Genomic DNA, 26,596 nt, shown 5'->3' with positions numbered 1-26,596 from the left:
GAAATATAATGATCCAATTTAGAAGGATGGGAGAGTCCACTAGGCATAAATGGGTTAAACTGATAACACATGATTGTACATTTGGCAGTAATTATCAACATAACACATATTTACAGATTATTCTTTCAGAATATAAAACTAACCTGGACGAGTGCCCGGTTACGATAGCCGAAATGTCTTATTACGAATAATACATAATTGAGTCGAGATACAACCAGACCTGAAGGCACGCGCCATGCCAATATAACTTGGCAACCATTACATAGAAGGGCAAAATATCATGCAATGAAACATCTCAAATCACGGCCGCACTGGTGAATTTCCCATTATATTCATGGTTTAAAGAGGGTTTTTGGTCAATGATATGAATGATCTTATTAAAATGCTGTTCGTAATACAAGACCAAACATTGGAGGAATTTATCCATATGGTTAGCCATAACTTGAGCCGCGATCTGTGTGCACCGGGCTTAATACATGCGCGTGAAAAGCAGTAACAGAATATCCTTCTACACTTCATATGATTTTTCGTTAAAAGAAACCTCCTTAAAACAAAAAATGCCAACAATGCTAGAATTCGGAGAGTGTCGTTCTGGATAAGCCGGTGCGAGCTGACCAAGTTTAAACTAGGGATGGTAACGATTATCCGGTTATCCGAATACTGGTCAAGTATACTATTTATTTAAGCTCGATTGCATCGAAAGCCTCAGGCTTATAGAAACGCTCTCGAGTCTTTTTCCTGGGCTTATAGCCAGTACGTGGTATCTTTGGTGTAGTTATAGAGAGCGCTCCCCGAGTGGGGATCGAACCCGTGCCCACCCGATCGCTAGGCGGACACCTTATCCATTACGCCACGGCGAACTTTAAACTGACATTGATCTATGAGCCAGTGATCTGGATCTTTCACACGTCTAGTCGTATCTACATGGCGAACATTTGAGGCATGTTAGTTTAAATAGCAACGTAATTGACGCAGGTATAATCCGGACAAGCTCGGGCGTACGCGTCACGTTCGCTAGACCATTGTGACATTTCTATCGACCTAACAACAAGCGGGCTCGACAATAACATGAATGGCAGTATTGGCCATGTGACTTTTCCAAACAGTGTTGGTAGGTTTTTCTTTTTGTAGGACAACAAAGTCATGCTACAAATTGTTTTAATTGGTATCAAAACGCATATTTACAACACAAACCATTAATAAATCGTGTGGTTTTTTTTTACAAAGAAGGAGGTAATAATATTTGAACACCATTGACACGTGCTACACATAATCAAATAGTACTAAATGCAATAACGTTGTATTAAATTTAAACACGTGTCATATATTTTATTATTACCAGATGGTATACCGTAAAATAAAAAATCAATGTACATCTAAAATAGTACATGACATACTGAGATGCAGTGATAAATGTTAATATTTTTTATACGAATGTGGTATGGTGCTACTTAATGTTGATAGTAGTTGTGCTTCACTTAAATAACACTTAACACTAAGCAGTGGGAATCACCTGATACTTTTAAAGGGACATGTTCAAGGATTTTTATTGATTTTAAGTACGTCATTAAACGCCACGTATTTATAAAAAAGATAAAGTATAAAAACGGAAAACATTATTAGACAACAAAACCTAGGTCGACCGGGTTTTTAATAGGGGTTCTTCGTATTTGGTTTTCTCCTAATCATATCGACCATACGGGCTGTTACTTTATGTCTCGCATTTCAAGTTACCGTTTAATAAGTTATCGAAGTGTAATAACAAAACTATACAAAAGTAATCAAATGGAAATACATGTAGTTCAATCGATTCGCGTTTGAAATAATATTATCCACTTCAGATGAAAATAACCCAAAACTATAATAACTTTCTAAATGTGTGAACGTCCTTTAGGTTATCCTCGCTGATGTTTAATTTTCTTATTTCTTGAATCTAGGGCGATTGTAGGGTCGACATTTCGTTGTTCTGTTATTGAGCCAATTTTAAGTTTTAAAGAACTCTGATATTATGAAAAATGTTAAAAACATCATTAAGGTTTTCATCACGTGTTTGTAACAAAGTAAAATAATAACATGAAGTAGTGTAAAGTTAATGTTGCAGCGGCTGTTGTTGTTGCGGCCGATGAAACTGTGGACGGACAATCGGAACCGGAAATTCCGTGCTTTTGGCGGACTTCCGCCACCCAGTCGTCTACAAGCGTATCCAAGACGCTCATAGGCAGAGCGCCGTTCTTCAATAATACACTGTGAAACTTCTTGACGTCAAAGAACCCACCTGCGATGAATCATTATAATTGTAATTGAGCGGCGCTCTGGGAAAACCGGGCTTAATGCAAGTACGTAAAGTGTTGTCCCAGATTAGGAATTGCATACCGCACAGGGCGCCTTTCTATGAAAACATTTTTCTGAATAAAATTAGTCTACGCGGACCGCACAGGCTAATCTGGGTTGACACTTCACGCATATGCATTTAGTCCGGTTTTCATATAGCGCGACTCAATGAATATATCGCGCTATGCACTTATAGTTATTAATAAAAGATACCATGGAATTTTCAGTAACAAATAGTAATCAACAACATACCTCCAACCTTAACAAAATGATAAATTACGAAAGGTATAACTGATAATGCACAGAAACAGACAACCCGTGTGATTGTTATATTTTTGACACGACACGTTGAAAGTAACAATACATGTTTACCAAAGTAATTATGATGAAAAAAATATAAACTGTCACTTTAAGAAACTCTAAAACTACAAACTCTATCAGCCGGTTTACACTTACATGTTCTAATGGTTGCCCTACGCCTCAGCTCGATAACTTTCAAGTTTCCAATCGTGTAGGCCGTTGCCTGGCCAGGCCACGTGATGTACCGGTCAATCTCCCGCTCAATGCTTGCCCTGGCTAAGGCGGTGTTGTCCAGCATGTAGCCTATGGCGTCAGCGCGGCTCCATCTGATATAAAACAAGCTTGTCATATTTGAGCATCGTTCTGGGAGAACTTAGCGGACTTATGTGCGTAAATTGTCATCCCAGATTAGCCTGTGCAGTCCGCACAGGCTAATCAGAGATGACACTTTCCACCTAAACTAGATTTTTGCTAAGAAATAACTTTGTTTAAACAGGAAATATCATAAAAGCGGAAAGTGTCATCCCTGATGAGCCTGTGCGGACTGTACAGGCGAATCTGAGACGACACTTAACGCAGATTCATTAAATGCATGTGCAGAAAGTGTCGTATCAGATTAGCCTGTGCAGATTAGCCTGTGCAGTCCGCACAGGCTATTCAGGAACGACATTTTCCGCAAAACACTTCATTTGTTCTAATCTGAGACTTTATTGAAACGAAAAATATAAAAGTGGAAAGTGATGCCCCTGATTAGCCTGTGCGGACTGTACAGGCTAATCTGAGACGACACTATACGCACATTCATTAAATCCCATTATACAGAGCACGGCTTATTATAATATAACTCACTGTAGTGCGTGCAGTCCCGTGTCCACTACTAATCTAGCTGCGCGGAAAATCTGCTGATTAAACTTTCCAAGTCTGAAAAACAACATAAGTTAAAAGTCCCTTTTGAAATCCTTTTGAAAAATCAACTAGTAAATTGCTACTTTTCAAATATGAAATAAACACAGCGAAATTCATATAGACGAGTTAAAATCTACACATGATTGTGTTTCATCTTGTTTTAAGTACGTATATATTATTAATTGTAATCATTATACAAGAGTCAACAAGAGAAACACACGACATTTCGAGCGGAAAAAAAGCTGTCATTGAGCCTTTAATATTATATTTATATGGGTCCTACATTTCAGTGCATAGACAATCATGAACTGCATTTTTCCGAAATGATTCGACGAAAGCAAAGGCATTTCTAATTTGACGTCGTCAAATGAATGGCGAAAATAAGGGACATGTTAAACATAACGCGTTATATTTACCTGTCGTAGTCATTCTGATACACTCCTAATTCGTCCCCCAGTTCTTCCGAATACAGGCCCCATCCCTACAAACCAACACCAATCTCAATAAAGTGAAAACAGTAACTGTTTATAAACTTAAAAATAAGAATAATACACGAAAACACGTACGCATGTGCTCGTTTGACACTGTATCTTTGTTTGATGTATAGGCATGTGCACACATTTAATACGCCCATATATGAGGCGCATTGCAACAATCTTAAATCAAAATGAATTCTACTTATATAACTGCAAGACAATAATCCCCTTTCATCAACTATTGCCAATCCGGCGCACAACAAGTTGTTTAACTACAATTATCATGTCACATGCCTTTAAATCAGTCTGATAACCAGGTAACCTAATATACCAAAAGATATTAGGCTAGATGACCACGTGACCTCGAATATCCGTCAGTTGCTATCCGCGCATGCGCATGCATTTACTATTTTCTATTAATAAAATATACTTTTTTCTATTAATAAAATACCAAATGCATGTAAAAAAACATTATTATATAAAAAGCATAATTGCGCCTTTGTGTATTGAATTAATTACGAGTAACTCGATTTCTGCGTGTTTTAACAAGATGGAAGCTAGCCTAAGCGCTTTGCCTGACGTGACGTCACAATGTTTTTTCGCGCGTGATGTTTACCAAATTACATATTTAGACACAAAATACCCGAAAACTAGATATTTTAGAAACATTTCAACGAATTTTGTAAATGTGACAGGATAAATAGAATAATAGGTTGGTGACGTAGATGGAGAATGGTTATCTGGCTCGTCAGAGGATCTTGTCGGGTGAGCCGAATTCCTCCGACTTGCCAGATAACCATTCTCCATCCACGTCACCAACCTATTATTCTCTTTGTACTTCTATGAAAATTACCTCACAGTAAGCTGTATAGAACGGGAAGTGCATGGGGGCGGCGAAGTACTTGGAGTAGTCGACGGCTCTCCTGAACATGGGGATGGCTGGATTGGTGAGGGCGTAGGCGTCCTGCAGGTGATGACCGGGGTCCGTCTCATGCACCAGAAGCGAGGCCATGGTGTACTTGGCGCTGAAATTGGGGACGCAATATACGTGTGGTAAACTACACTTCAGGACATTATATTATCCATGTTGAAATCGCCGCTACAATTTTAGGCGAGTCATACGTGCATGCATTTATAATAAAAGGTCATCTCATCTATGTTAAAAATATTTCGAGTTCAATAAATGAGTGACATATCTCATGTTTAATCATTGTCTATGTGCAAATGCCAACGCAGTGGAGAATTTCGCCGTAGTATGCGTACGGTAACTTAAATAATTGCAGGTTATTACAAGAGTCGTGTTCTGAGAAAAATAGGCATAATGCATGTGCGTAAAGTGTCGTCCCTGATTAGCCTGTGCGGACAGGAACGACACTTTCCGCTTTTATGACATTTTTCGTTTCAATGAGGTATCTTCTTAGCAAAAATCCAATTAAGGCGGAAAGTGTCGTCCCTGATTAGCCTGTGCGGATTGCACAGGCTAATCTGGGACGACACTTTACGCACATGCATTAAGCCCAGTGTTCTCAGAAAGCGACTCATATCAATTCCAAACTTGCGATGGGTTACACGATTTGTATTCCGGTATAATAATTTCTTTTATTATGGGTTCGCCGATATAAAGCTAGATTGTATAGGAAGTATACGCATATAAAACTCTGCATTTCACGTGCGCATTCAATATGCGCTAAATATTCAATTAACGAAACGTGTTACAGGCCGCCATTGTCGGCGCTTGTCTGGATTAACATTTTGATTTTTTTTACAACTTACCAATCGGTCGAACTTATTGTTAAACAAACTATTCATAATAACGTGTTTATGTCTCCTCATTGATTATTTGAGATAACTTGCTTAATGCAGTATCGTCCTAAATAAAACTGTGCCGTCCGTACAAACTAATCAGGGACGATACTTACCGCTGTAATGTATTTCTTCGTTTAAATGAAGTCTCTTCTAAACGAAAAAAAAAGTCTAGGCGGAAAGTGCCGTCACCGATAAGCCTGTGCGAACAGCGCAGGCTAATTTGGAACAGAGCTTTACGAACGTGCATTTAGCCCAGTTTTCCCAGATCGAGAATCAGATGATTCAAATATTTCTCAAATTAACACACGCAATGAGTGTTCGTTGGAGCTTCGCGAATACCTGATTAACAACTTACACTGGACCATAGTCAACGTTGGCATAGAACACGCCTGGTCTGGAGCCATCAGGGGCTGCATTCTTGTAGATTCCGAGAGGCCCATTATTGGTCATTCTTTTTATTCTGCAACGTTAGATTTCATTAGATCAATAATATTAGTATAGTCAGCATCGTGAATCGGATTGCTTATATAAAGTATAAAATACATCATGAATTGTATAAGCACGGATGCCCGAGTGGTCTAAGCGATAGACTTTTACACCAGGGGTAAAAGGATCGAGCACAGTTGAGGGTTACTTTTTTTCTTTCTTTAATTTTATTCTTGTTTTTATACTGGAGCTTTTTAGATTCAATGTTTACATTTATCAATATAATGCATTAAATGACAAACTTCAATACATGCCAAATTCTGTGAAAAGGTCCCTTTAATTTCCAGCATCACTACATACAAGTTGGTGTAAGTTCTTTCATACATAAGTGTCTTAAGTCAATTAAATACATATTAGTCAACAATTATTTTTATGGTATTTAATATTTACAAATCAAACAATGACGTGTTGTGTACAAATTCGTCGTAAATCAAAATAGAAATGGGATATAAACATAGCTTTGTCACAGTAAAATCAAAAGTCATTTTTTGGTAAATGTCTTCGGAGAAAGCTTAAATACATTTTTAGTTTTTAGTGCTTATCATACTCATAACTGACAACGTGTAAACACGAAACAAATATAATTGAGAGAGAAATATACAAATGCAAGCGCACTCTAATGGGACGTCAGGTATATCCTCAAAAAACTGGTCGAGCACTGGCAAAATTCGTTCTCTGTGCATATCCTTGAACGCCTGTAACGCTTTGTCCTGAAAACACCAATACCAAGTATACAACGCCTGTAACGCTTTGCCCTGAAAACACCAATAGCATGGACGCCTGTTAAGCTTTGTCCTGAAAACACCAATAGCATGAACGCCTGTAACGCTTTGTCCTGAAAACACCAATAGTATGTATACTATTACATGGAGAATCTACGAAGGATTTTGAGTTTCCCTTAACATCATGGTAGCTATTGGATACGTTGGCATTCTCACGTGTCGAATGTGTACATGCCTGTACACATCGTCCTCTTTTAAACAATGAGGACACTGCGGATTATTTTGTTTTCAGAATTTCTAGCGATATATAGACACATTTTAGTTCATAAAAATAAAACTTTTGTAAACTGTGAGTAAAATGTAATATTAAACTATATCATTATACTAAGATACGTTTATTTATTTTTTTTTTGGGGGGGGGGGTGAATTTTCCAGGAAACAAATACAAATGCCAAGAGTTACACAGAAGAAGCAAAGTAAGAGCAACACAAACAAATAATTATGTGATATTTTGATATTTATGAAATTTGACCGAAATGACTTAAAGAGTCTTAAACAGATACTTACCGGATCAGACTCGAAATTGGACTGGTTTTGCCTCAACACCGCGAAGTATTCATGTAGGGATCCGTTGAACCCGTCTCTCCTCATGATCTGCATCATCAAGGAAAAGCATGAATAGCACATGGTCATATAACTCATAAACAACAAACGTCTTTTAAAAGAAATGCATTTTAATTTAAAACAATTGTCTGGATATGTTTATGGTGCGTGTACTTTATTTGGCCTACTAACATAAGTTTGAGCTATAAACGGCTGGTAGTCTATTTGCTTACTTAAACATGCTACCGATTAAAGTAAAACAATATTGTTTACCTTAAACAAACTTCTCTTTTAAAAAATCTGCATCAACATGCTTTTTAGTATGAGTGTTGAGAGGACGCTGTAGGAATAAGCAAGTAATCAAGAATATGTCTCTGTTTCTGCTTTTATTTCCTTCATGTATAATGACGATAAGGATTGACGACTAACATTGACGACAATGATCACAAGCATTTACGACTAACACTGACAACAAGCATTGGCGACTAGATGTAACATTGACGATTCTCTACAATAAATGAAATTAACAATAAAAAATGAATAATAAGATTATAGTACAACAGATATGATTTTCAAAGTATATTATAAAAGCATACACTCATTAGAATAAGAGAGAGCATAATACATGTACGTAAAGTGTCGTTCCAGATTAACATGTGCAGTCTATTTGCTCGATTCTATAAACTTCCTTGATATTTTTCCTAACACTAAAATTACTTACCAAGATACGGCCATGAAGATGTATTTGTAAGCCTAAGGCTTCCGATGTAATCAAGAAAACACAATTTTCAGTTTAAACTTAACTAAATGAGTGACTAATAATGGTTTATCTGACAATTAAACCACGTGATTGCTTGAGTTGTAAACATAATTGTAGCTTTGACAAAATGACACTAAACATTAAAGTTCGCTGCAAACTTGCTTACCATTTCCATTTCTCCAATTATGCGTTCGACCTCCGCAAGGCCGGTCTTGTGGATGTACTCGGGATCCAGTTCCTCGGACAGCTGCCACTTGAGGCTTGCCCTGTAATACTCCAAACCCCGGGGTAGACCCCAGACCCCATCGCTGGTCCGCGTATGGCGCAGATAGTCCTGAGGAGTAGCATGGGAAAGAAACGCGCATAGTCAACGTATATGAGTGATTAAAGACGTCTGATTTTATCTAATCATTCATGTCAGGTTTCTTATGTTACCATTGGCAATACACGTTGGGAGAATATAATATGAAAAACCACCAGGCCATCATCGATACGAATTGTTTTACCGAAAAATGCCGACTTTCTGTCTACATGGACCCGTTTATCAAACAGCACCGACTGCATTGTGATTTAAATTAGGTTATATGAACTGTGCATGTGTACGTTGACACATCTACAATTAAGTGTCCTGTAAATCCTATCCAAATAAGATTTTATTAACAAACGGTCAACTTTTCAGTCATTTTCCTTGCTTTCATTCTTCAAAATGTTCAATCGATTGTGATTTCTTTTTAAAGATGAATGTGCCCTCTTCCGAACATTGCAATATACATATACGTAATATTACTTCTAAGACTAATGCACATCGCAGGAGTGCACAGACCTGAATAAAGCAGGGTTTCGTCTGTGCAATCCCAACAAACGCCACTTACCATAGTAAACGCATCTAAACAATTTCCTTTCAATTAGGATTAAAAGGATATGCTTCAATATGTTGCCAACACACACAGGATAAAGAAAATAACAACAAATTGTGAGAATGCGATTGATAAATTGTTTTTTTTAAATCAAAGAGGAAATGAACTCTTCAAGAAAGAGATGTGTTTATCAGAAACACAATGCCCCCTTATGCATCGCTTTGATAATTGTTTTTACCTTTGACCTAGATGGATGACCTGCTCCCTGACCTATTACCAATCAATATGTGCAGCTCCATGAGATACACATGCATGCCAAATATCAAGTTGCTATCTTCAATATTACAAAAGTTATTGCAAAAGTTTAACCAAGGTTAAAGTTTGTGACAGACAGACCGACAGACCGACAGACCGACCGACAGACAGACAGACAGACAGACAGACAGACAGACCGACCGACCGACCCGACCGACCGACCGACCGACCGACCGACCCGACCGACCGACCGACCGACGACCGACCGACCCGACCGACCGACAGGACAGACAGACAGACAGACAGACAGACAGACAGACAGACAGACAGACAAGACAGACAGACAGACAGACAGACAGACAGACAGGACAGACAGACAGACAGACAGACAGACAGACAGACAGACAGACAGACAGACAGACAGACAGACAGACAGACAGACAGACAGACAGACAGACAGACAGACAGACAGACAGACAGACAGACAGACAGACAGACAGACAGACAGACAGACAGACAGACAGGACAGACAGACAGACAGACAGACAGACAGACAGACAGACAGACAGACAGACCAGACAGACAGACAGACAGACAGACAGACAGACAGACAGACAGACAGACAGACAGACAGACAGACAGACAGACAGACAGACAGACAGACAGACAGACAGACAGGACAGACAGACAGACAGACAGACAGACAGACAGACAGACAGACAGACAGACAGACAGACAGACAGACAGACAGACAGACAGACAGAAGACAGACAGACAGACAGACAGACAGACAGACAGACAGACAGACAGACAGACAGACAGACAGACAGACAGACAGACAGACAGACAGACAGACTAACACGTATTGTCAAAATATAAAGCAAAAGCAACAGAGCCACTTATTTTAAATCATTTTGGGTTTGCAACGCTTAATAATTTTATTACTTTTTACTGATGATTGGTCATAAACGAAAAACTCTCCCTGATTTTAGGTGTTCTTTCAAACTTTTTTCAGTATCCCTGACAAAAAGTTGGAAATTATTGTTTCTACAATATGTGGAAAAGTCCTTCTAAAGTCCCCTACATTTAGTATGCTACAAAAAAATGATTATTAGCATTGACCGTTTTGCTTACAAAATCGAACAAAATATTACATATACTCTTTCACAACGCCGTTTGTACAAGATTTGACCTACATTTGGTATTGTAAAGAAGGTCCAAACCTACTGCATTAAATTTAAAAAAAAATGCATATTAAGGAAACGTTAATGATATACTACGTACATGTATATTATATTTTCTTATAAGCTTTCAGAGATAACAATGTCGGATATACAGCATTTAATCAAAAGAAATTGAATAATTACAAAACTGATTTAAACTTACTTCAGTGATAAATTGTTTCAGCCTCTCAATTTTCTGTAGCAGATATTCTATATTAGTCTTGGCCAGGGCTCGAATAAGCGCCTTTCTGTAACAGTTACCACAGGATCGCAGATTATGCCAAAAATGTGGATGAAAATAACATCAAGTGGATAAAATGATCACTCATCGTTTAACCTGTATACACGTAATTTAGAGGAGTTGATAAAATATCGGGACAAGACAAGACTAAACATGCTTTGTGATGCTAGATGTGTTCCTAAATATAATGGTTTTTGCATCTGGAAAACGGTTTGTGCAGCTAGAAGACGGTGAGATAGTTAAATACTGTTCTTACTCAGTTGTATTACTTGTCTTTGCATCTAGGCGGATGAGGAACGGCTCGAACATTGGGAAAGCTGTAACATTGGTCTTGAATTGCAGAATCTTGTCCAAAGCTGCTGGGACTTCGCTCTAAAGGTAAACAAGCACAGGCAAGTCAGGGACGACACTTTCCTCTTAAACTAGACTTTCGGTAAAAAGATACTTCCTTTAAACGAAAAATACCATTAGAGCGGAAAGTTTCGTCCCTGATAAGCCTGTGCGGACTGCACAGGCTAATCTGGAACGACACTTTACGTACATGCATTATGCCCAGTTTTCTCAGAACACGACTCAATTAAACTCGTTGTGGGAAAATTGGGCTTAATGCACGTGCGTAAACATTAATTTATTTTTAAATTAGCCCGTTCAGCCCGCACAGGCTGATCTTCGACGACACTTCCACATAGACTTAATTTTCGATTATGAGAAACTTCATTCAAATGAACAAATAAATAAAGAATGAGAGTGTTATGCATGATTAGCCTGAGCGGACTTCTTAGGCGAATCTTTGATTTTTTTCAAGAAAACAGCTCACATAACTTGTGTTGCTTACTGGCATTTAAAAAACAAATGTAATGCGAACATAATTCGGATTTAAACGTGTTCCATATATTAACAGTTTGTTTATATAATTTGTGTAAATTGTAATGACGCTAAGATTAATACATGGAGTTAAAGAATGCCTTTGTTAATAACGTTAATATAACCCTAATAATTGAGCCCTGCTCTGAAACAATAGGGCTTATGACACGTGCGTTAAGTGGTCTCTAAGATAAGACTGTGAAGGCCGCACAGGCTAAACAGGGACGACACTTTCCGCGTTTGTTTTTTTTTATTCAAAGGAAGTGTTTCTTGTTAACGAAAATTTAAGTTTAGGCGGAAAGTGTCGTCACTGATTTGCCCGTGTCGACTGCACAGGCTTATCTGGTATGACCTTTTACGCACATGGGTTGACACTGTTTCCCCAGCACTAGGCTAAAATATAATTTAGTGCACTTACAATGCTGACGTTATTGAGGGTCGTTTTGCTGTGAATAGAGACGTTCATGCGAACAATGACCTGGTCAATCTGAAAAGAAGACAATACATACAGCTGTGTTTCTTTATTGCGAAAACCGTGTTGGCAAATTTTGGCAATTTGATAAATGAGCATCGCTAAGGGAAAACCGGACTTAATGCATGTGCGTTAAGTGTTGTCCCAGATTAGCCTGTGCAGTCCGCACAGGCTGATCAGCGACGACACTTTCTGTCTTATCCGGATTTTTGTTTAGAAGAGACATCTTCAAAAAAATACCCAACATGCGGAAAAGGTCGTTATAATAAGCCTGTGCAGACTGCGCACGCTAATCTGGGACGATTCCTTACGCAAATGCATTAAGCCTGGTTTTCACAGAACAAAGCTCAAAAAAATATTTGTCATATAAAAGATTAGAATGCCTTGTTTGGACAAGTCAATTTAATTCAAGAATTGCGATTTTTGTTTGTTTTCAAAACACTTAACTTAAACATTGCCGTTGTTACAATAAGCCAAATAATATTGGAGTTTTAGAAACACCATTGCACCGTATAGTCAAAGCGGAGCAGTTCTAAGACCCCGAGAAGCGTCACTGTTCTGAGCAAGCAGTATTCACAAGGTATCCCCACAGACTTATGAGAAAAACTTCACAAAAACCTGGCTTTCATGATTTAAAACAAGAAAAATAATTTTCGAACTGTGATTAAGTGAACTAAAACAAAATTTTCTTGGTTTGCGGAATGTGGTGCGCACTGTTGCTTTTCTACATAACATTATCACTTTCTTACCCAAACTTGCGATAGACTGACTTACTCGCTACAGATTATATATTGCATTTTTCCCTAAATCAAGAAAAATGTCATTTATTATTGTACTTAGCGTTCGTTTGCAATCACATAAATATATATAACAAACCTCTGTTGCCAACAAAAATGATAAACACGAAAGAAGGTGTGAATATACAATTCTTCAAATACCAAGTCGCTAGTTACTTTTCGCCAAACATCTATACACATTGCACTTATAAAATCCACATTTTGTTAATTATCTCAGCTTCATTTGTCTTACTTCATGAAATATGGAACACATATACATCGAAAGGTTCTCGGAAATAGAAGGCATTCACCTTACCCTTATTCCAAAGTAACCATGCTATTCTCTAAAATAAATAAAACCAATACTTTTGATTAATCAGATCGTGTTGAAATAAATATGGGCTTTCCATACGTGGTGTTCCAATATAAAAACAAGAGCTGTCTCCATCGGAAGACATATGCTGCCGAAAAACGCAGATTTCGAAACCTAAACGCGGACCCTAAGTTCAAGGACATGGTCAAAGGGGTCAAAATTTGTGTGCGTATAAAAATACCTTGCCCATATACACATACTTTCCAAATATGAAGGATACATCTGAAGCAACATAGAAGTTATGAGCAGTTTTCGAGATATAAACGCAAAAGTTTGGCGGAACGTCAGACGGACTGTGCGATCACTATATGCCCTCCTTCGGGGGCATAAAAACAACACCAAGAGTACCTGGTCGCCGAACGCACGAATTCTGGCTGCAAAGTTCTTAAACGAACTGACGTCATGGAACTTCACCTGGCCTGCAAACCTGTCGTACTGATAGTGAAATCCGTCTATTCTGCTTACGGGGTTCATAGGACCGTAACTGGAATTGGAATTATTTGTTCTCGTGATAATATTATCAATACATGCAACATATGCTAATAACATAGTGGAATCTGTATAGCGATTGTGCGGGTGCTGTCTCCCAGCTTGGTCTACCCTTGCTGCCAATCTGGAGTGACAAATACAACATAGAAGCTGTTGCACCAGCGTTATTTGCCACCAGCTCCCCCCCCCCCCTCTTCTGCCCCATATGGCTTGGTCAACACAGGAGTGCAAAATATATCATTTAACTTTAAAGTTAATTGTATGTGCACACAACGTTATAAGAAACTAATATCTCAAGTGAAACCATGAATCCATAAATAATGAGAGAAAAAACAAAACCATCGGCTTGCAATTATTCTCCTTTTTAGCAGCTTTAATCACCTTTTCAACACTGATAATTCGCTATCAACATACCATTAGCATTGTGAAATCGTTGCAATTATAACTAGTAAAATATGCAGTGTTCATAATACAGTGTTCGATTGATGGAACTAACAATTCGCAAATATACTGCGCATGCCGCGGATCCTCGTACTCGCAGAACTAACAATTCGCAAATATACTGCGCATGCGCGGATCCTCGTACTCGCAGAGATGAACCGCACTCTGGGAAAATGGGGTTTAATGCATGTGCGTAAAGTGTCGTCCCCGATTACTCTGTGCAGTCCGCATAGGCTAATCAGAGATGACACTTTCTGCCAGAAATGGATTTTCGTCAAGAAGGGACTTCTTTTACTAAGCCCGTGCGGACTGATGGAACGTTACTATACGCACATGAGTAAAGCCCCGTTTTAAACACGCGAGATTACGTCTAAGAAAACATCGTACGACAAACAAATGATGCAATATCGCCTGCCAAGTATGAAGAATCATAGTTATCATACGGGCGATGAACGCTGTGTGTATCACTTTTCTGACATACATAATTATAGAAATACCGATGAGACTTTAGAGGTATGCATGTATTTGTAGTGAGCTCAAAATTGAATCGTAACGATAATTTGTATAAAGATGTTTTAAAACATGGAAGTATATCAAACCCCTTACTTTTTCCACTCGTATCCATCGAGCCACGCCTGTATCGTATCATCAAGCACATCGTAAGTGATTTGATCTGCCTTCGAGAGGTCCTTTCGTATGATGCTTGACTTAACCTTTGCTAGGAACCTCTCCAGCCAGTCCTGAAAGAAATATATTTGAATAACTGAGTCACGTTCTGAGAAAACTGGGCATAATGCATGTGCGTAAAGTGTCGTCCCAGATTAGCCTGTGCAGTCCGCACAGGCTAATCAGGATCGACAATTTCCGCCTGAATTGGGTTTTTGCTAAGAAGAGACTTGCTTTAATCGAAAAATGTCATACAAGCGGGAAGTGTCGTCCCTTATTAGCCTGTGCGGAAACCACATGTTAATCTGGGACGACACTTTACGCACATGCATTATGCCCAGTTTTCTCAAGTAATGTTCGCTTTAATCACTGTTTCTTTGAGCTCCGTTCGGGAAAACTGGGCTTAATGCATATGCATACAAGGTAAAGGCGACGACACTCTCCGCGTGTGTGGTATTTTTCGTTTAAAGGAAGTCTCTTCTTAGCGAAAATCCAGTTTATGGGGAAAGTGCCGTCCCTGGTTAAACTGTGCGGACTACACAGGCAAATCCGGTATGACACTTTACGCACATGCATTAAGCTCACTTTTCCACAACTAGGTTCATTTGTATATCGCAGTTCTCAATCTAGGCGTATATATAACTCGCATCAATACACTCTTATCATGTAAACATAAATCAACGAATCAATTAATACATCGTGAATTTTTTTTAACGAATGACGCTCTATATAAACATTCAATTATTGAAAACTGTTGGCATACGTTTAGAATTTATGGTAATAAAAAAGAAGGAATTGGATTGAATGAGTGTAAATCAATATTTCAGGCAAAGATGAAAACTAACTTTTCGAGCGTCGATCGCTTCCAGACTGTAATCTTCAACGAGTTCCGTGTAGCGACTGTCGCCGACGTTCGATGCGAACTCGGGGTTGTCACGGAGACGCCATTCCCAGAATTCACTTAACAAATCATCGAACACGGTCGCGTGCGATAAACCTGAAATAGTGTATATAGCATATGGAAACAAACGATATTACAAGGTGTGCACAACCATACATATAAGTTTGTATAAATGCTATGTATAAATTGTTCTAAATAAAGACGGAGACTAATACTTAACCGATATTCTTATATAAGGTTTTTACTCGCATATATTCGAATATTCGATATTAAAACCTTTGATTCAAATGCCCGACTTTATAAACTGTCCGAAAAATGTATTGCTCCTGAGGTCCACAAATATCATTATAAATAGTATCTTATATGTATCTTAGAAAAGGAGAAAAAGAAATTAAATATATTTGAATACGATTTTCATTATTTTGTTCGTCATTTTTTCACTTAATATATATTACGTTTTCATTAGGTATACGATATTTCCGGTAAACATATGACAGTAATCCTCACATATTTCAATACTATACTAAATTACATGTTGCCTTAGTATTATCAATTCAGCTTTTGTATTGCTTTAACTGATTAATATTTAGAATCTACAGTTTAGATGTATCTCGAAGATATAGCTTCTTTGAAATGAACGCATTCGAGCCTTTATAAAATTGGGGAACTAAATTCTGAATAGGTAATCAAACATTCAATATTCTCAACAAGTGTGTTGATTATTTGGCAAAATATGAATGCCCAAATGGCGATTCGAATACGATGTCTCACATTCAATGAATGCGATACGACTCACAGAAACACCACAGCATTGTTACTAATAATCAATTAACTACATAAATCCTTACGATAAATCCAAATAAAAAAACTATTTTAAAAAAGTACACAAAAGAAATAACATGCTGTACAAAGACGCGCATAGCAACTATAATGACATGCACAATATTGAGCGTGTCAAACAAATAGAACAGGTTTTTCAAAATATCGCTCGGATCTGTACGGCAACGAATATTCATTAACACGTAAAGGAAGTTCGATTACGCACCCGTTGAATAAGAGAAGCTTTTATTGTATAATAATAAAACCCAATTATTTAAGTAAGAATCCAAATAATTTTTTTACATAAATCTTAATACCCTATAATATTTGGTGTATGAGCGAATCTTATTAAGCGAGTGGCTATTATATGTTTAATGCTGTGAATATTCTACGCGCATTTATCATTTGTCAAGATAAGTAAATGCATGGCACTGTTAATGTTTCTTTATATTCGACGATATTCACTGCTTTAAAGTTATCTGATTTTTCTCTCACCCAAATCCATTTATAAAAGGGAACTTACCAAACAGCGCCAGGAGGATTATTTTTGCCATGCTCGCGAATTTCAAATCAGTTAGAAAATTATTGTATACGTGTTCTTAGTCAAGTAATTTGTAATTGTACATCCGACGACCTTTAATTCTTTCGTATGTTTCTAATGGAACCAGTCCTTAAACGCATCCACACGTATCTGTATTACAATAATAACATTAAGTGAAAAACGGCTATGTATATATTCAATAATTAATAAACTGATACAACCCAATTATTTAAGTAAGAATCCAAATATTTATTAAATAAATCTTTATACTAAGTAATATTTTGTGTATGATCGAATTTTATTCAGTGAGTGGCTATATATGTTAAATGTTGTGACATTTTGATTTGTCAAGATAAGTAAATGTCACTGTTAATGTTTCTTTATATTCAACGATATTCACTGCTTTAAAATTTTCTCTCACTCGAATCGACTTATAAAAGGAAACTTACCAAACAGCGCCATGAATATTATTTTCGCCATGCCCACGAATTTCCAATCAGTTAGAAAAGTATTGTATACTTGTCCTTAGTCAAGTTTTTTGTAATCGCACATCCGACGACCTGCTTTCGTATGTTTCTAATGGAACCAGTCCTTAAACGCATCCACACGTATCTGTATTACAGAAATAACATTAAGTGAAAGCACATCTCGTGCCCGTGTTTCATACGTTGCTAAAATAAAAATAAACAATTAATCGTCAGCCTAATTCCAGTTTCTGCACTTTTTTTTCAAATGCACCGTTCAACGAATCCCCAGATGTTTTACTGTTCTTGCCTTAGACGCTTATGTTATTTTCGAACTGGTGTTATTTGTACACCATGTGCATTTAATTACTTAAGCATATGCAGAAATGTAAGGGAATGTGTGACATGACTGAGGATATTTTATCTTATCATGCACTCTGTGCACGCTTGATGACCAGAACAAAATGTCCAGCAACGATGGCCATATGCGATAAGACCGATTTTTATCTGCAATCGAAGCCATATGGATAGAGAACTTTCTAGCTTTATTGCTTCAAACAAAACATAAGAAGGGGGTAATCTAATATGAGTCTTGTTCTGAGAAAACTGGGCATAATGCATGTGCGTAAAGTGTCATCCCAGATTTGCCTGTGCAGTCCGCACAGGCTAATCAGGGACGACACTTTCCGTTTTTATGACATTTTTCGTTCTTCTTAGCAAAAATCCAATTAAGGCGAAAAGTGTCGTCCCTGATTAGCTAATCTGGGACAACTCTTTACGCACATGCATTATGCCCAGTTTTCTAAGAACGCGACTCATATATGCTATTGCGGGTGTCCGGTCAGCGCAGTGAATGCTAGCATACACGCGATTCTCACCTGCGACCCGGTTTAAGTCAACGTACCCGGACACATGAGTGTTTGGTTGGTGGTCACCATACCCGACAGAGGGGGGGGGGGGGGGGGTTCTCCGGGTATTCGGGCTGCCTCCAATAGACAAGACCACACCAAACTTGAAAATTTTTAAGTAACAACTTAATAGCGGGAAATTGCAGCTATAATTCTAAATTCGCCCAAACGCATAGTCCAAAGATCTGTCAATACGGTAAATAATGCTGATCGATATATCATCGGTGGGTCTAGTAAGTTGATTATGTAGCTAGGGACACACTGCTGGTCCAAACACAATGCAGCCTTAGGCGCGGATCAAAGGACTTCATAAACTTCTAAATCAACACATACACAATTTTAACAAACAGCTATACAGATCTATGGAACGTCTTCCACAAAGCTGTTGGGTCTAAATGATATATCGCTGTGAACTTCTGCGAAAAATTCGGTCCACACAAATTCGATGAATGCATAATTAAGGAGCGATTTAACGTAAACAAAGACCTAGATTGTTTATAGTCTTTGAGGTAAACGCTTGAACTTTTGGGAAACATGTTCCACACGGCTGTGATTTTGCATACATTTACCCCTGCGTGATAACGCATAATACTAAGTTGTTGGCTACTTGTTGCTGTTTGTGTTGAGTGTTTTGTAATCTTAGGGCATAAGACTCGTTAACAAATAAGTTCTCCTCAGCTTCTTTATTTAACAGCGAGATGTTAACAGTTGACAATCTTTAATCCCTTCAAAGAATACTCCTTTTTCCGCACGGTTGCGTCTTTAGAGGAAAACTATTGACTCCCGATAATAATCAAAGCGCTAAAGGCACTGAAGATGTTCGCTATTGCATAATTTAACACGCAATTCATTTTTGAAAATCAATCGCAAGTTTGAAATGAACACACGCCATTCAACTTTATGAAGTGTGTGTCATAGCGCACGGGGATTTACAGACGTTTCGCGCCCAAGTTTTTTCGCACCCTAGTTATTTCGCCCCCAAGACGTTTCCGCCCTGGTCGTTTCGCACCTGGTCGTTTCGCCCCCATACTAGCGGAACACTAGCTGTTGAGTAGTTTAATTGGTGACCATTATATAATTTTTAATAAGAGGCTATTTATCACGTCAATGATTAAACTTATAATCTAGACTCTAGAGTAGTAACAAAAAACTAAAAAGAAATAATTTTTCTGACCTATTTATTCTTTTGACATACTACTTACGTAGAATAACAGTGTAAAACAACGTGATGAACACATACGATATTTCAGTAGTTTAGTTACCTAAAACGACAATGAAAGCATTCTTTATTTATATATTTTATGAAGTACATAAACACAACAGCGTATAAGCAACACAAAGAAAAGTCCGTAGAGTCTATTTGTTTATTTATTTGGCATAAAATAACGTAGAATAATAGTGTAAAACATCGCGATGAACACATACGATAATTCAGTAGTTTAGTTACCTAAAACGACAATGAAAGCATTCTTTATTTATATATTTTATGAAGTACATAAACATAACAGCGTATGACAACACGAAGAAATGTCCGTAGAGTCTATTTGTTTATTTATTTGGCATAAAATAACATTTTAAAACAAAGCGATGAACACATTCGATATTAAACTGCTTGATCTATGTAAATCCTCTAATTATCGTGTTGTCAATTGCAGAATAGGTAATACGAGTCAGTCTACATACTTTTTTCATAACGGTCTATCTACAATTGATTATTTGGTTTGCCATGAACGAAATTTCGCACTTATTAAAGAATTTGTAGTACACTTTTTTAATGAATTCAGTGACCACACACCGTTATCGTTTACATTGTATTGTAACAATAAAACGGTTGAACAATTGTCATACGCTGAAACAAAGTTTAAATGGAACGATTCATTGCGTAACCAATTTAGATCGGGTATTATTAGCAACTTACCTATGTTTAACACAATTGTAGAGGATTTAGATTGTACAAGCTGTGACTCTATAAATAGTGCGTTAAATAAATTCACTGATGTTATACGTAATGTTGCTGATCCTTTATTTTGCAAAGATTATGTAATAACCAATACATCAAAATTTGAACAGTGTAGCGCTGTAAGGCATGCTGATTGGTTCGATGTGGAATGTAAAATTGCACACGGTCACTATGTTTCCCTGTTAAAACAATTTAACTGTAATAAGTCGGAAGACAATAGACTTCAATTGTTGCAATGTAAAAAGGAGTACAAACAAATTATCAATAGAAAGAAAAAATGCTATTTGAGAAATAAGGCCAATGAGATAGAACGTTTAAAAAATCGTAGACCAAAAAAATTTTGGAAATACTTTAAATCAAATAATCAAACTAAAAATCACAATATCCCTTTGGAAGACTTTCAACATTTTTTCTCTGATATTAGTCATGGTTTGTTTGATTGTGTTAATGATGAGGCTGAACATTTTTGTAGTACTCATAATTTCAATTTGCCAAATTCACGTTTCCCCGAACTAGATCAGCCATTTACCGTTGATGAGATTAAATTGTCTGTAAAACGATTGAAACGCAACAAAGCATATGGAAGTGACTATATTTTAAACGAATATTTGATTGAATGTATTGATATTTTAGCGTTGCATATATGTGATTTGTTTAATGCTGTGTTGAACTCTGGTCATTTCCCCGAGAAATGGACGGAAGGTATTATAATCCCTCTACATAAAAAAGGTGATAAATCTGATGTGAACAATTATAGAGGGATTACTCTTCTAAGTTGTTTATCTAAGCTATTTACCTCAGTTGTTAACAATAGATTAGAAACTTTTTGTAGTGACTTTAATATAATTTCGGACGCCCAATTCGGATTCAGAAAAGGGCGCTCAACAATTGACGCTATATACATTCTCATGTCCCTGGTTCAAAAATATATAAATGAAAATAAAAGACTTTATGTAATATACGTTGACATGATGAAATGTTTTGATTCTGTTTACCGTAATGCATTATGGCTGAAAATATACAAGGCCGGCATAGAAGGTAAATTGCTTAGAATAATAAAAAGTATGTATGAAAATGTTAAATCATGTGTTAAGCATTGTTCATCATACTCAGACTATTTTAACTACGCTGTAGGATTACGGCAAGGTGAAGTTATGTCCCCTTTGTTGTTTTCCTTATTTGTAGAAGACTTAGAATTGTTTTTACAGAATGACGTCTCTTCCGGCCTAAGTATTGATGACATTGTATTGATTTTGTTACTTTTCGCAGATGATATGGCTATAATTGGTAAATCGCCCGCGGAAGTGCAGAAACACTTGGATCTTGTTTCAAATTAATGTAAATGCTGGGGATTAAAGGTTAATACCGATAAAACTAAAATAATGGTGTTTCGCAAACGGGGTAGATTATTGCCATCTGAAACATGGACATTTGAAGGTCAGCAAATAGAAGTAGTAAATGATTTTAATTATTTGGGAACTGTTTTTAATTACACTGGAAATTTTAATTTAAATCAGGAATATCTATGTGTAAAAGCACTTAAAGCTATGAATATTTTATTTAACAAATGTAAAGAGTTTGACTTAAAACCAAAAACACAATTCCAGCTATTCGATGCCTTTGTTGGATCCATACTGAATTACGCATGTGAGATATGGGGTAAAGCAAAATCCATGGAATTGGAGAGGATACACTTAAAGTTTTGTAAAAGATTGTTAAACGTTAAGCAAACTGTATGTAATGCTGTAGTGTATGGCGAGTTAGGAAGATACCCACTATTTATCCATAGATATGTTAAAATGGTTAAATATTGGTTTAAACTTATTGAAACTGATAACATAATTTTAAAATCGATTTATATACAAGCATTAAATGATTGTCAAAATGATCGTTCTAATTGGGTATCTAATGTTAAACTATTGTTAGACACTTACGGTTTTTCATACGTGTTTAATAATCCAAGCTCCGTCGATGTTAAAATAGTTATACCACAGTTTAAAACTGTTGTCATTGATACTTATAAACAAGAGTGGTTTCGATCCATTGAAAATAGCTCTGTTTTAGATATGTACCGTGTGTTTAAGTCAACATTTGTATACGAAAATTATTTAGATTATTACCTAAATCACTAAGACACTATGTCGCAAAGCTTCGATCTTCCAGCCTACCAATGAGAATTCAAACTGGAAGATATGCTGGTCAAAATATACCACGAAATGAACGTTTTTGCCTTTGTTGTAACGAATTAGATGTTGAAGATGAGTACCATTTTGTCTGTAAATGTCCATTATACGTTGATATTAGAAAAAACTATTTAAAGAAATGTTATTACAATAGGCCTTCTGTTTACAAATTCCACCAGTTGCTGAATACAACGAATAAATTTGAACTTATTAAGTTAGCCAAATTTGTAAAAGAAGCTCTGATTTTAAGAAATAATATTACTAATGCTGTTAATTAATTTATATAGCAATCCTCCATATATTACCTTGCCTTTTCGTAACCGTATACGATGCTGATTATGTTATTGTTACTACTATGTTTATCTCTGTAATTTTTCCTAAACGTATACGATGCTCCTTATGTTTATATTATTACTATGTTTATCTCTGTGACATAATTGTATGTGAAATATCTAGTGTTTAGACGATGTACACTGTGCAAGTCTGAATAAATATTTGTCTTGTCTTGTCTTGTCTTGATATTTCAGTAGTTGTCCGCAGGCACGCAGGTAGGTGAGTTCGACAGCGTACATTACTCCATGTCTGGCGGTCCGTATAGTTTTCCGCAAGCACGCAGGTAGTGATGGATTATATAATAACTTTTTTATAATAAGTAAATGTATATCGATTTATTAGTAAATCAAGTACATAATAGAACAAGTTGAGTTATCATTTCATTATTAATAAATAAATAATAATAATAACCCTAAAAAAACGACATTTTATAAAATAATTTTTACTGTGCAGCGAATACACGACGATCTTTATCTGATAGTTAAAATAACATTACGCAACAACATCGGATTAGCGGCAATGTTCTAACAGATAAGCTGTCCGCATTGAATGGCATGTTTATAACACCTGTTCAGACTGTTAATCAAATATCCATTAAGGGAGCACTTTAAAAGAAAACTGATTTGTTTATTTATTGACAATCGAAGGCGGGTGTCAGTAATTGATTGTTGCCCAAGCACCACTTTGTGCGTAAGCTGTCAAGTTAATAAATGGAAATTATCGCAGTTAAGATGTTTAATTTTGTCTTACGACTTTAACATTATAATATGTCACCACTTTCTTAATATTATTTCCATTTACAAAGTCATTTTTAATTGAATTTAATAAATAGTTTAATACTAATAGAATATCACGCATACAAGAAACCAAATGCTTTATTTCCATACATTGTATTGTATTAAATAAAGCATTTTCGAGGTTGCCTATAGTATGCCTGTAGTAATTTATGAACTCATATCCAACTGTCTATGTATTGAGAACTGTAAATATACACAAGCTTAACCTTCTACTAACCTTCTACTATTGCATTCGTATTATTATTATAAATTGTTTGTTATATTCGGGTTTAGCGATTATGAAACTTTTTTTTGTCTATCGTATCGCTGAAGTTATTGTTGAACTTATGTTCAACGTTTTATAAATTGAGAATATAAATAAGCGTCAACTTTTTCCCGAATCTCTCAATTTACGACCTGTACTACGTCATTGAGTTGTATGCGAGAGCGTAACCTATTGCGTTGTTATAACTCGTAAACTTTCCTTTGTTAATCGACATGCGTATCTATTAATAGCCTCATATCATGAATGCCATAACACCCGCGAAAAAGAACCACGTGACCAAATAGGACGCAAAACGCAAATACCATGCGACTACGACTTTTATTATGTAAGAACGCTCCGCAATTCCTTTGAAGCCGGAGCCTTGTGATTGCTATTACATGTACGTAAACAATTGACCTCTAACTGAAGTAAGCAAAGGAAACGCAGCACCTTATTGACCCATTCCTTCTATGTGCGAAGGCAGATTGAATTTTACTAATGTATGGTTTGCCTATTATAACACACATTATAATGCGGTAAATATGCGACTTACAAGTAAAAAACACTATAATTAAACTTTTGTTTTGAATTAAGTTATTTAGAAACCAAAATTCCAAACCTTATTTCAAAACAGCAAGACTACATTTTTTAGAGAATATTCTTGTTATATTTAAATGTTTTTTAACAGTTTCAGCGATAATGAAACATTTTTTATGTTGTCTATCGTATCCCTGTAATAATTGTTGAACTCGTGGTCAACGTATTATTAATTGAGACCTGTGAATATAAACAAGCGTAACCTTATACTAGTGCGTTATTCTCGCCCGGACTCCCCTTTGTTTATCGCCAGCCTCAGAGTTATGAATGAGATGAGCGAAAATACTACGTCAAGCAGACGAAGCAGAAAGAGGACTATTTTAATCATTCATAAACAATCTCCTCCGCGACACGTACAATACGATCATTGTTTTTTATTCTTTTCTATAAAACACCATTCGAAACTATTGCATTTATACGATATTAATATAATGTTTCCATTTGTGAATAAACATAATTGGAGAACTCAAACCTCTTGCATAAATTATACAACTCTTTCTTGCGCGTAGTAAGCGGGAATTGGGTAAATCATACCTAGGCCGTACCGACCTGAATTTTACACTAAGCACTTTAGACGGTCGCTATAGCGACCATCTAAAAATGACGCAGATACAAGAGTTCACTCTAAATCCTCGATTTTCGTGTGATTTGGTTACCGGTAGGTCTTTAAAGCTTATGCCATAATTTTGAGTTACATTTCGCAATCGAAAAACTGACATACCCCCGGTAATTGTCGCTTGTTATGTTTGATGTTATAATGCTCTCTATAGTCTATAAGTACTTTATGAACAACAGTTCTCATACTAGTCCAAATAATTAGACGTAATCTACCGATAACAGTCGATGTAAATCGACCTCATATTTATAGGAGTATTCTCATACGCGACTCTGCCTACCTGCCAATGACCATTTAGATAGTAACTGATTAATGTTAAAATTCTTCCTTATATAATGATAAAATTTAATTATTCTATACATTTCTTCTTACGTTGACTAAAGTTTTGCTTTTACTGCGCTAATAGTGCATCGTTCGCCGATGCACAACATACTTTAGTTCAAAGTAACATTGTGTGGAAATATAACTGATATTTTAAGCATCATTCGCACACGTTCATCATTATAAAACACATGAAAGGACACTTACCAACCAGCACTAGAAATAAAACTTTCATCATGTCCGTTGTACGTAATTAATTTTGGTCTTCAAAGAATCGCGCTTTTTATTTCCTCACACGTATCTTCGAATAAGTAAACTTGTTTCCGACTTAAGTACACACGTCTTTCGATTTTATTTAACAAGCAGATTTCTAGATTGTCCCAGAAAACGATCCCTTCAAGTATTCTCTCTGTTGAGTTGCGTTTGTTTACAGAAGATCCTGTGAACAAAGATCAGCAGTGCTCCGGGCGTTGAACCAATTATCTATCAAGGTAACATTTCATTCCATTGGAGAATAAGTCGAGAGGTAAAGATTTGTGGCGCGTTTAATATACATGTAGTTACGCAATTTCTCCGCCAAAACCGCATTCTATACATAGATGGTGACATCACTACGTTATTGTCAGTAAGACCGGTGTGTACACAATGCCAAAACCGTTTTTGCGAGTCTCTTCATTTAGGAGGGTGCATTTTCTGAGAATTTTCATTAAATATCTGCTGTATTGAAATTTTCGGAAAAGACATACATGTAATTGTATTTATATTGATACCAGGCTTGCACAATCTTAAATAAAGGAGAGGCCAGAAAACTGCATTGAACTTTGACCGTTTTATAATGGGCCCATATGGGAACTGGAATTTGTTA

At 36.6% G+C, this 26,596-nt stretch overlaps 1 protein-coding gene across 2 annotated transcripts; it reads right to left on the bottom strand.

The window, feature by feature from the left end:
- Positions 1–1,145: 1,145 nt before the first annotated feature.
- Positions 1,146–26,258, bottom strand: LOC127842723 (uncharacterized). 2 transcript variants are annotated; one of them, XM_052372401.1, is made up of 16 exons: positions 25,939–26,258; positions 15,893–16,044; positions 14,988–15,121; positions 13,800–13,935; positions 12,249–12,317; positions 11,223–11,338; positions 10,889–10,973; positions 8,557–8,724; positions 7,595–7,681; positions 6,921–7,015; positions 6,175–6,279; positions 4,867–5,038; positions 3,954–4,018; positions 3,481–3,552; positions 2,788–2,957; positions 1,146–2,275 (listed from the first exon to the last, which is right to left on the bottom strand). In XM_052372401.1, exons 1-16 carry the CDS (start codon positions 25,967–25,969, stop codon positions 2,043–2,045), a joined length of 1,890 nt encoding a protein of 629 aa, XP_052228361.1. In that variant the 5' UTR covers positions 25,970–26,258; the 3' UTR covers positions 1,146–2,042. The 2 variants fall into 2 exon arrangements, with proteins under 2 accessions (XP_052228361.1, XP_052228360.1); XM_052372400.1 differs by lacking the exon at positions 25,939–26,258 and adding an exon at positions 17,758–18,188 and having other exon boundaries at positions 1,147–2,275.
- Positions 26,259–26,596: the final 338 nt, after the last annotated feature.

The sequence above is a fragment of the Dreissena polymorpha genome, chromosome 8 (genome assembly GCF_020536995.1).
Source record: "Dreissena polymorpha isolate Duluth1 chromosome 8, UMN_Dpol_1.0, whole genome shotgun sequence".
NCBI lineage: Eukaryota > Metazoa > Mollusca > Bivalvia > Myida > Dreissenidae > Dreissena > Dreissena polymorpha.
This window is presented reverse-complemented; position numbering and strand designations above follow the sequence as displayed.

What these genes read in the sequence shown, in the direction of transcription:
- LOC127842723 (XM_052372401.1), bottom strand. Translation starts at nt 25,969, where the DNA reads ATGATGAAAGTTTTATTTCTAGTGCTGGTTG. An exon ending in CCAATTTCGAGTCTGATCCG is followed by an intron (nt 7,016 to 7,594) that starts GTAAGTATCTGT and finishes TGGTGTTTTCAG; the next exon opens with GACAAAGCGTTACAGGCGTT. An exon ending in ATACCTGACGTCCCATTAGA is followed by an intron (nt 6,280 to 6,920) that starts GTGCGCTTGCAT and finishes CTAACGTTGCAG; the next exon opens with AATAAAAAGAATGACCAATA.